General features: G+C 43.4%; 1 protein-coding gene across 2 annotated transcripts; it reads left to right on the top strand.

The window, feature by feature from the left end:
• The first annotated feature begins 3,341 nt into the window (after nucleotides 1–3,341).
• Nucleotides 3,342–11,304, top strand: LOC129822818 (uncharacterized). Of its 2 annotated transcripts, none has more exons than XM_055881247.1 (2): nucleotides 3,342–3,719; nucleotides 8,588–11,304. In XM_055881247.1, the coding sequence occupies exon 2, from the start codon at nucleotides 8,633–8,635 to the stop codon at nucleotides 9,380–9,382; it is 750 nt and encodes a 249-aa protein (XP_055737222.1). In that variant the 5' UTR covers nucleotides 3,342–3,719; nucleotides 8,588–8,632; the 3' UTR covers nucleotides 9,383–11,304. The 2 variants fall into 2 exon arrangements, with proteins under 2 accessions (XP_055737222.1, XP_055737221.1); XM_055881246.1 differs by lacking the exon at nucleotides 3,342–3,719 and adding an exon at nucleotides 7,053–7,684.
• Nucleotides 11,305–12,125: the final 821 nt, after the last annotated feature.

The following is a 12,125-nucleotide window of genomic DNA, read 5'->3' on the forward strand; positions in this document are numbered from 1 at the left end:
ACAGATTGTAAATTCACTGATACACATCTTTGCAAAGAGTATTATTATTATATTATTGATTGATTGGCTATTACTTTTCAAATCTCCCGCTCTAACCCATTTTGCCAATCTCCACCTCAAATCAAATATATTTGATTGGTCACATACACATATTTAGCAGATGTTATTGCGGGTGTAGTGAAATGCGTGTGTTCCTAGCTTCAACCATCCAACAGTCCATCTCGATGGATGACTGCCTCTGTTTCTCTCCATCTCTATTCCACTGTGTAGCTAGCTGGCTGGCTCTATTCCTCTCTAACCTTCTCTGAATGTATATTTCCAACATCATCAGTTCCAGCTGCAGAGAGTAGATCCATTGGGCTGGGCTAACACACTTTGATAGGATTAGGGTCATGTCCCAAATGACACCCTATTTCCTATGTGGTACGCTAATTTAGACCAGGACCCTACATATGGAATAGGGCGCCATTTGGGATGCACATAGGTTCAAATAGGATGTCTTGGCGGGGGAGTGGACACTCCCGTTGGGATAAATCCACTCATGGAGGTCTGGAGCACGGATGTTCCATTATAGCCTAACATCCATGCTCCATCTCGCTCATCTCTCCTACGTAAGACTCACCAGGCTGAGAAAACGCACACTGGGGGCCTGTCCCAAATGGCACCCTTTTCCCTCTATAGTGCACTACTTTTGACCAGGGCCCATATGGGAAAAGGGTGCCATTTGGGACACACTCCGGCTCAATGAGGAGACAGGCTTTGGTGGTGATGATCACACCGTGTCTGGACTTCTGATGGCATAAATGGAGAAAATTAGTTAGAGGATGGAGAGTGCACAGCGTAGCATAGAGCACACTAATTCCATTTTTGTTCTAGCCCATGAATCATGAAACTGGTGCTAATGGTTTAAACAAATGGACTTAACCTGGTGTCTATTTCTAGCTCTAAATGTCACATTTATAAATGCTATATTGATAATATGAAACTGAATTCTTACGATTTCACAGAGACTGTTGGAAGGATGGTGATGGTGATGATAAGGCTGATGATGGTGATGATGATGGTGACTAGGGATTCATATTTTCCCGGAAATCTATGTTTCAATACCGGGAATAATTCATATTTATCCCGAGAGACCCAGAAGTGCGCATTTAAAGCATTTAAAACAGAGAGATGGTCACTTTGCCAAGGTTCTCCCCAAATAAGAGGGGCGCTGCTCCACTATGTAAAGATTTCAGAGCAAATTAAACTGATATTACCTTGTTTCGGAGGCTCATTGGATCCCACCAAGGGCGGGTCAAATTTACAGTTTTTTTTTTTATAAGAGTTGTTCACTTTTAGAGACAACTAAAGCAACTAATAGGCTAGCTAGTATCTACTAGCTTTGTTAAGCTTTGGTAGTGGCAGAATAATTATAGCTGGCTAATAACCATGGATATCCAAAAATGTCTGGGAACTGCCAAGTGCAAGAAAACCGAGGACCGCCATGTCGAGTGCGATGCCGAGCTCACCGAGCAGCCTGCTGATGGCCCGACCACCGAGGTTGAGGAGCAGCAAATGTAATACCCGCCCATCTCTCACGCTGCCTGCTGACCAACAAGATCGAGAAGAGCCAGGGCCTAGTAGGAACAGCACGAGGGTAACATCACAAGCACTTGCACCTCCATTATCCCAGCCACTAGCACCTGATGGATGACCTGTTGGATCTAACCAAATCTGAACCACTAGAGGCAGAGTTTATTGATTCTTGCAAAGTGAAATCGCAACCACAGCAAGCAACAACAAATGGAGCCACCTCAGTGTTCTTCAAAGATATGGTGGGCCTTTCTCAGCAATGCCGACTGTGCTGTTCGCACTGAAACATGGATTTGGATTAACATTTGGGGCATCTACAAAAATTCCTTCTCTACTCTAAAGAACGTATTCAGTTTGTCTAGCTGGCATTTGAGAGGGACCTTTTGCCAGGAAGGCGAATGGAATCAGAAACGTCTCATGAGGTTCAGCACAGCATGTAAGAGGCTACAACTCCTCTAAATGGTATGCTACAACCTTTATGGCCCTGGCAGCCTTGCCAGAATCATGAATTAAGTGGTTTTCCCTCATGTAAGCCTACTGGTTGTTTGGCCGACAAAAAAAAAAGGTAATGTATGTGTTTGTGCCATTGCTTTTGACTTCAATGCATCTTTTAGATTTATCTGTGATTGTAAATGTCATTGGTTTGCTTTTGTGGACCTAATTGCCATTGATAGATATATAGCTTTGTGTTATTTGACGGGTATTGGGACAATGATCAATGTAGCCTATTGGTTGTGCTCTGAGGTGACACTGAAACTGGCCGTGCATCTAACGTTATCTTTTCATAGCACTGACTGGCGGTAAGTAGCCTTCTGTCCATGGTCCTGAATCAATGATTACAGTATGTGCTGTTGTAATGAGCGCATCTTGGGCTACCAGTCTTCGTGGGGCTTCTCTTCAACATCGCATGCTTTCTTGTGTGAAAAATAAAATTTGTTGTGTATGTGGCTGCATTTCAGACAGCCCTACATTTTTCAAAATTTAGTATGTAGGTCCAATACTGTGTGTAACCTACTAAAACAAGTAGGTAAACTTTCACTCTGGTATCATTCATTTGCACTACACAGTCATTGTGTGATAGTATATACATAACTTTTACGGTAGCCTATGGAAACAACACAGCCTACTTTTTCGCCCCCTCCCTGTTCTCTTGCTATGTGTGTGTGTTCTTGGAATGGGAATTTACTCTTATTCGTGGCAGATTCAAATGATATACTGCCATGTAGGAACTTTCACATCAGCTTTGACTATAGAATATGCACTTAGTTTGATTTAGTTTTGCTTTTCTGAAACTCCCACACAGAAAATAATGCGCACCTGGAGAAGTGGCGGCTTAGCGTTACGCTTATTGCGTAGTGTCACAAATTCGACAGAAAGGTAACCTATAGTTCTAATTATTGAAGTTCAAGCTTTGAAGACTGCAAGAACCTTTGATAAGCTATTGGTGCTCATCCTGTCGAGCTGATCTGTGCTTGTTTGTAGGCGCAAATGATGTGTGTGACTAGATGTCGCCAAGCCAATAGGTGGCGCTGCTGTTATGTGTATCTGAATGTGTTACTATATAGTACTAGTGAGCAAAGTTACGTATTACTTACTATGCACTGAATGGAGCTGTATGCATGCTAAACAGTGAAGCTGAAGTAAAGACTCTAATCAACATGACCTTGCTCTTGTATATAATAAACACCATACAAAACATGGTGTCAGAAGTCAGAACCAAATAGGTATATCCTTGACAAATCAAAACATCAAAACGACACATGGATACATGCACAGTAGGAAGGGACGTGTCAATAGCTAACCAGTTACAAAAAATAATAAAAACGACAACAATGGCTTACCTGGTAATTCCAGTACCAGAGCCTATGGACATGAAGGGTGGGGCTTACCTGATACAAGGGCTTACCTGATACAATAACAGGAAAAAAAATTGAGCACAATGAAAAAAACGATGAGATAGCTACCGGTCTGGACAAAAAGGATGCAAAAGTCCGCATAGCAACTCTGCTAACCGTGATAGGAAAATAATGTCATCTCTTACAGCGGCATCTTCACATGCCTGAAGCAGAGAGAACTGACCCGGTAAAAATTATAGAGGCGCTACGGAAACACTTTGAGCCGTCCAGAAACGTGATCTACGAGAGGTATGTGTTTAATGCTTGTCAACAAAGTCGATGTGAAACATCAGAGAAATACATTACAAATCTGAGGAAGCTAGCCGACACGTGAATTTGGCACATTTACGAGAGGAACTAGTCCTTTACAGGCTTGTCATAGGCACTGAAGACATAGCTACGCGAGCGCGCATGCTCAGAGATCCGAACCTCACGCTGAACAAACCCAATGACATGTGTCGTTCAAATGAACAATCACAAATGCAAATCAGGAAAGTGAGTGGAGATGAACCAGAGACTACATTATACCTCCCGTGAGCGACGTTCAGAATCAAAATGCCAAACATATGGCCGTAAACAGACTGTCACGTTTTGACCTTAGTTCCCTTTTTATGTCTTTATTTTAGTTTGGTCAGAGCGTGAGTTGGGGTGGGCATTCTATGTTGTTTTTTCTATGTTTTGTTCTGTTGTTCTATTTCTATGTGTTTGGCCTAGTATGGTTCTCAATCAGAGGCAGGTGTCAGTCGTTGTTTCTGATTGGGAGCCATATTTAGGTAGCCTGTTTTTCATTGTGTTTTGTGGGTGATTATTTTCTGTTCTGTGTTTTGTTTCACCGCACAGGAGTGTTCGTTTGTCGTTTTATTGTTTTTGTTCAGTGTTCATTATTCGTATTAAAACAATATGGACACTTACCACGCTGCGCATTGGTCCTCCTCTTCTTCCAACCCCGACAAGCATTACACAGACAGAGTTTACAGGGGATAATAAAAAACATAGAATGCCAAACGGCTTTACCTGTCATTACTGTGGTGCAGTACATGCCAAATCTAAATGCCCAGCACATGGTGTCACCGGAAAAGCATCTGGCAAATGAAACCACTTTGCCAGAGTTTGTCAACAAGCACAACACCAACCTCAACTCAATCTATTAGAGGAAGGTAATGAGTCAGATGACCAAACAACAGATGCAATGTGATACATCTCACAGGTTAATTCTGTGGAAGACAAGACAAAAAAAAAAGTTAATTAACCTTAAGCTAGCTCCACTCAGTGATGAGACATTGACATTTGTCAACTAGACATAGGATCAACAGTGAATGTCATAAACTATGGGGACCTACAGCGAGTCATGCAAGACGGCAAACCAGTTCTCCTACCCAGCAAAGCTACATTTAAGCTATATGACAGCACACTGATAAAGCCAACAGGAGAATACAATCTCAAAGCAGATCATGATGGAAAAATGTTTCATATCAAATTTCAGGTCAGGGAGACATCCCAGCTTTCTCTGCTGTCAGCTGACACATGTGAATGACTCAGCCTACTACATGTGAACCACAGCCATGTGTTTCATCACGTCGATACCCTAAGCACCACATCCACAGAGGTCACCGTGACAACCGAGGAGATCATCGCCAAGAACAAGGACGTGTTTGATGGGCTTGGCTGCCTTCCTGGAGAACTACACAACGCAGCCTGGCCTGTTCAGCAACTACCTAGACAGATACCCATTCCACTGAAGAAAAGGATCACAGAGGTCATACATTCAATGGACAATGCAGACATCATCACGAAAGTCACAGAGCCAACACTGTAGATCAGCAAAATGGCTGTCATTGAAAAACCTGATAAACTACGAATATGCATGGACCCCAGTGCACTCAACAAAGCCTTACTGAGATCGCACTTCCAGATGCCCACAATAGAAGAGATTCTACCAGAGATATCCAACGCAAAGGTATTCTCAGTACTCTATGCCAAATATGAATATTGCAAGTCAAACTTGATGAAGTGAGCAGCTATCAAACAACTTTCTGGACACCTGTAGGCAGGTATAGATGGCTGAGAATGCCATTTGGAATCAAGCCAGCAGCTGAAGAATACCAGCGCAGACAGTGGGGAAGCACTACAGGGACTAAAAGGAGTGAGTGTGATCGCAGATAACGTTCTACTCTATGGATGTGGTGACACACACGAAGAGGCGGCGGCGGATCACAACAGAGACCTTACAGCTCTCCTGCAGAGAGAGCAAGAGATGTCAACCTGAAATTGAACAAAAATAAACTCTGGTGAAAGCTACCTACTGTGAAATACATGGGTCATCTTCTCACCACAGAGAGCCCTGACCCAGAGAAAATAACAGCCATTCTGAACATGGATACACCACATGACGTCAAGTCACTACAGAGGCTGTTGGGGTTTGTGAACTATCTTTCAAAATTCATGCCCCGCCTATCTGATCTGTGTGAGCCGCTCAGAAGACTGACTGACAAGGACATTGAGTGGACATGGCTACCACAGCGGAGCAGTTGAGACTATTCAACAGTTAGTCGCACAACATCCATTGCTCAAATACAACAACCTGAATGATGAAGTCACACTGTACAGCCCTTCTACAGATAGGACAACCTGTTGCATTTTCCTCCAGATCATTGACTCAGACAGAACAAAGATATGCACAGAAAGAATGTCTCTCCATTGTTTTTGCATGTGACAAGTTCGACCAGTATCTTTATGTCAGAGAGTTCATCACAATACACAGCGACCACAAACCGCTTGAGACGATCTTCAAGAAATCCCTACTCACAGCACCCAAGTGACTGAAGAGAATGTTGCTAAGGCTACAAAGATACCAACTCCACGTGCAATGCAAACAAGGCAAAGAACTGCATGTAGCTGACTTCCTATCCAGAACAGCTCAATCAACCACAGAGCACACACAAATGCAAACACCAGTCTACGCCATGGATCTAGCCACAACTGTGATCTAGATCACACCAGTGATGTCAACATCTCAACTAAGACAATGGACCCACTGTTTCAGGCTCTGTACGCATAAATCAACAACAACTGGCCTGGAACCAAACAAGCTATGAGTCACAGACTGAAAGATTTATAGACGTACAAAGAGGAGCTCACCACAGAAAACGGAGTGATATTTAAAAGAAACAGGGTCTTCATGCCTGACATGTTACGTTGCTGACTTTCTACAAAAAATACACTCTGGCCACTCAGGCATAGAGGCCAGTCTCAGAAAGGCACGTGATGCTGTTTTCTGGACAAGGATAACGGAGAACGTAAAGATCTTTATCAGCAAATGTGCAACCTGTAACTCCATTCAGAAGAGACAACAAAAGGAGGATCACCCCTCACCAAAGCCCTCTCCTTCCATGGTCCAAGATCGGGATGGACTTAGTTACTCACAGTCAACAAAAGCAAATACCTCATCATGGTCGATTATTACTCGGACTACTGGGAGCTCAACAAGCTCTGACACCACATCAGACAACATCATTGAATGCTGCAAAAAGTAGTTCAGCAGACATGGCTTTGCTCACACTGTTGTTTCTTATAATGCCCCCCCCCCCCCCCCCCCTTCTCCGGGAGTGGACGTTCAAAAATGTGCTGATGAGTGGGACTTTAAACATGTGACGTCATCACCGTATCACAGCCATAGCAATGTAAAAGCAGAATCAGTGTGAAAATTGCCAAAACACTCCTAAAAAAGGCTGCAATGAGTGGTGAAGACCCATGGAAGGCAGATTTGGGGTGGCGGAATACTCCAACTAAAGGACTTAACAATTCTTTGGTACAGCGGTACATGTCCAGACACGCACGCATGATCCTACCCACCATGGAGAAACTGCTCGAACCCCAAGTGGTACAAAATGTTATTCCAAGACAACAAGCCAAAGGGCTGATAGCAAAACACCACTAAACCACACATGCCTGTGACATGTCCAACGTCATCCAAAGACAAACAGTAAGGGTTCTTTTCCACCCCAACAACTGAGCCAGCACTTGGATGCTGGGCATATGCACTGACCATCTCAGTGACCGGTCATATGAAGTACTAGTGAATGGTACAAAATACAGCAGAAACAGAAAGGATATTCGTCCAGTGACTGAACAGCTCAGGATCCACCCGAACGACCACCAAACAAACGTGGATGAGGATGACTGGGTATCATGGAATAAATCTGCCTACCAAGCAGGTGATGAACAACAGGCTGCTGATATGGAAGCAGCCCCACTGCCTGCAAATATAACTCTGAGACACCCCAGAACCAGGGCAATTATCAGACCGCCTGTGAGATATTCCAGAGACTAGGTTGTTTAAACTAAAAGGTTATATATTATTTTTATTTGGACTTTAAAGTTGATGCTTATTGAAGGTACTTGAATAAGAACAGAGTTATGTTTTTGTTACCAGTGTCATGTTTTCACCGGCAAGGGCCTAACCCCAGTTCTCCGGTTTATGAGTCGAGGAGGAGTTCTATTCATCTGTTAGGTAAAGGAAGATGTGAGTCAAGTTCGGCATTACTTACTATGCACTGAATGGAGCTGTGTGCATGCAACAGAGTGAAGCTGAATTAAATACTTTCTAATCAATATTACCTTGCTCTTGTATAGAATAAACGCCATACAAAACCATGGGTAGACCTACCGCAGCAACAGCAGCATTTCAGATACATGTCATAGTAGGTGCAAATCGTTCTTGTGTTATTATATAAAATGACGGTTGTTGATGTGTATTGCTACCTTTTCGCCCCATGGATTTAAAATGCCCCCTCGGGCATATTATCCTGGAGCTGGGCCTGGCATTCAGGACACGCATAGCGCACCCTGAGTATAGCGTTGTCGAATAATTCAAATGTTGTAATGGCAGTCAAACAAAAGTCAAAAGACCAAAGTTGCTAAGCTCGTTAGATAACGAGCTTAGCAACCACTGGTGTCCACTCACCACTGGTGTCCCCCAGGGCTCTGTTCTAGGCCCTCTCCTATTCTCGCTATACACCAAGTCACTTGGCTCTGTCATAACCTCACATGGTCTCTCCTATCATTGCTATGCAGACGACACACAACTAATCTTCTCCTTTCCCCCTTCTGATGACCAGGTGGCGAATCGCATCTCTGCATGTCTGGCAGACATATCACTGTGGATGACGGATCACCACCTCAAGCTGAACCTCGGCAAGACGGAGCTGCTCTTCCTCCCGGGGAAGGACTGCCCGTTCCATGATCTCGCCATCACGGTCGACAACTCCATTGTGTCCTCCTCCCAGAGCGCTAAGAACCTTGGCGTGATCCTGGACAACACCCTGTCGTTCTCAACTAACATCAAGGCGGTGGCCCGTTCCTGTAGGTTCATGCTCTACAACATCCGCAGAGTACGACCCTGCCTCACACAGGAAGCGGCGCAGGTCCTAATCCAGGCACTTGTCATCTCCCGTCTGGATTACTGCAACTCGCTGTTGGCTGGGCTCCCTGCCTGTGCCATCAAACCCCTACAACTCATCCAGAACGCCGCAGCCCGTCTGGTGTTCAACCTTCCCAAGTTCTCTCACGTCACCCCGCTCCTCCGCTCTCTCCACTGGCTTCCAGTTGAAGCTCGCATCCGCTACAAGACCATGGTGCTTGCCTACGGAGCTGTGAGGGGAACGGCACCTCAGTACCTTCAGGCTCTGATCAGGCCCTACACCCAAACAAGGGCACTGCGTTCATCCACCTCTGGCCTGCTCGCCTCCCTACCACTGAGGAAGTACAGTTCCCGCTCAGCCCAGTCAAAACTGTTCGCTGCTCTGGCACCCCAATGGTGGAACAAACTCCCTCACGACGCCAGGACAGCGGAGTCAATCACCACCTTCCGGAGACACCTGAAACCCCACCTCTTCAAGGAATACCTAGGATAGGATAAAGCAATCCTTCTGCCCCCCCCCCCCCCCTTAAAAGATTTAGATGCACTATTGTAAAGTGGCTGTTCCACTGGATGTCATTAGGTGAATGCACCAATTTGTAAGTCGCTCTGGATAAGAGCGTCTGCTAAATGACTTAAATGTAATGTAAATGATAACCTTCTTCAACGAATGACAGAAAAAATTGAGTTAATGATTATAACAGATCGTCAGCTCATGAACGGGAGATAAAGAGTGGAAATAGTTTAAACATAATGGTATCTTCACAGGGACCAACTCTGTTAAAAAATATCCCATATCTACTCTCCATTTCATTTCATTTTCATTGGTTCCTTCCCCAGGCGTTATTGTTTCTGTTCCAGTGTTAAGTCTGTGCATTGTTGGTGTCTCTTGTTTTATGTTGCGTTTATTTACTAAAACACTCACTCCCTGAACTTGATTCCCGACTCTCAGCGCACATCGTTACAGCCGTAGCCATGGATATACAGTACTACTGGTTGATCTCAATGATGCTGTAATGCAGCACTATCATACTGCAAGATAAAAGTTGAGATTCAAGTTTTTATGAATAACTTTCCCACACATCTGTGCACATACATATCACAGCTGTTTGGGTGTTTCAAAGTGTATAAATAATAAGACAGCTTTGTGCTTGTCTTTACAGGATATCAGACTCAAGAAAAGGGATTTGCATCTAATTACTTTATTAATGAGTCAACATTTCAAACATATAGTTCCTGAGTACCTTCTAGAATACCTTGAATAACCAGCTCAATAGTACAACAAAATAAACTGAAGAGAAACTTAGATTATCATTGTGCAGATTGGAGCAGTGAAATAATTGTTTCTTCAGTATTCTTTTTCACAAAAATAAAGACAGAAAGAAAGAAAGAAAGAGCTGTGAATACATGTTTTGACGCCTACTAGGACGTTCCCAAAGTACAAGTCGCTAAATAGACAGCCTCAGGCTGTAGGCAAGGAGTGAGAGGAGTTGTAGAAGGAGTGATAAAGGAAAGCAAGTGTAGGTTGTATTAGAAAGAGAGCGAGCGAGAGAGAGAGAGAGAGCTACGCTGACCTTGTAGCCACAATGAGAATAAGTGGTTAGCCATGTGTAGCAGTGTGATGTTGTCTCCTAGATTATGCACCAAGTTGCACACAAGGACCAATTCAAATAGGCCAGGTCAAGAGGGGATGTTAATAATTTGATAATAATAATAACAATAATTCAGTGTATTTTTTTAATTTAATTACAGCTGCATAGCTAATGTTTTTCTTTGGTGTGCAAACACTTTTTCATATCAATATTGTACATACATGTGATTGTAAAAGTTTTGTATATTTTGGTTTGGCCCATCGCAGGTTATCTGTATTTCCGTACCCCCTTATCGTTCTCTTTTGCCTGATCTTCGGCTAGCAAGGTATGTTGTCCTTGGCTCCGAAATTGTTTAATATAAAACTGTCATAATGTTACACAATGTACTGTTATGCTGCCCCTAAGTTTGTTACAATGTGGATAGTATAAAGATTTGTCAACAAGTTTCACAAAGCTCGCTAACAAAGCTCGTATCTATTGTAACTTGTGAGTACTTGGGACAGTGTTTGAGTGAGTGTCCATGTGCTTGCGCAGGTGCCTGAGAGCTAGGACTGCGCCAAGGGTTAACATAATGTGTGTTGTCTCTTCGTGTGCAGGTATGTCTTTTATTTTGTCCGGATTATGTTCTGTATCATTTTACTTGTATTGTATTGTATGGTGTGCTGTTGTGCGTTAAATGTGGGCACGCAGCACATGTTATTTCCTTTTGATGCTCTCTTTTGCCTGACCTTTGGCATAGCAAGGTGCCTGAGAGCTATGACTGCGCCAAGGGTTAACATAATGTGTGTTGTCTCTTCGTGTGCAGGGCAAATAAAAATTATTCAACGAGCAGACCTTCAGTTGTGGCAGCGTCCTAATTAAAAGTACACAACGCAGAACGAACCACGCTACACATGCAGTTTCTGGAGTGAGTCAGTCCTTGGTGGACATCATGCCTTGAGGGGACCAAACCGTGTACCATCCAGCCAGTGCTCCCACTTCATCATAAATTAGGAAAGATACATGGCCACAGGGTTAGATTAGTCCCTTCTTAAGCATTACGCATTAGTTATTATAGTGTGGGCATTTTCCTACAACTCTTTTATGGATATTGACAGAAACATGGTGGAAAGGGAAAAGAGTCAAATAAAAGCAGCCTAGTAAAAATAAAAATAAAGTATATTCACTCTCCTCATTTACCGGTATTTATATCAGCAGAGAAGGTGTTTACCGGTATTTATATCAGCAGAGAAGGAATTTTACCTCTAAAGGGGTTATACCAACATCTCCTGTTGTTGCTATGCAACAGGTCATAAGAGAAGCTTGGCAAGGAGTATCTGGGAAAGTTAAAGGTGATTACTTGAATTGCTTTCACAAACTTGTTCACATAATGACCCCCCCAACCCCCCCCCCCAAAAAAAATAATGAACACATTCACATTTAAATTATAACCAGAAGAAATAGTTTGTTTACATGCAGATACATAAATGTGAGCTGGTCTAAACAGGAACTCAACAGAACAAGAACTGAGTGTAGCCCAGAGGTAGGAATAGAATGTGCTCTTGTTCATGTGATTCACACCATTTTAAACATGAGCTGAAAGCTGCAACAGGCTCTCTCTTATCTCTGTGTGTGTCTCTCGCACACACACACACACACACACAGCGA

This window comes from Salvelinus fontinalis, chromosome 25 (assembly GCF_029448725.1).
Source record: "Salvelinus fontinalis isolate EN_2023a chromosome 25, ASM2944872v1, whole genome shotgun sequence".
In the NCBI taxonomy this organism is placed as follows: domain Eukaryota; kingdom Metazoa; phylum Chordata; class Actinopteri; order Salmoniformes; family Salmonidae; genus Salvelinus; species Salvelinus fontinalis.

Coding starts and splice junctions, on each gene's coding strand:
- LOC129822818 (XM_055881246.1), top strand. CDS start 7,640: ATGAGGATGACTGGGTATCATGGAATAAATCTGCCTACCAAGCAG. Junction 7,685..8,587: donor TAAATCTGCCTACCAAGCAG/GTGATGAACAAC, acceptor TCTGATGACCAG/GTGGCGAATCGCATCTCTGC.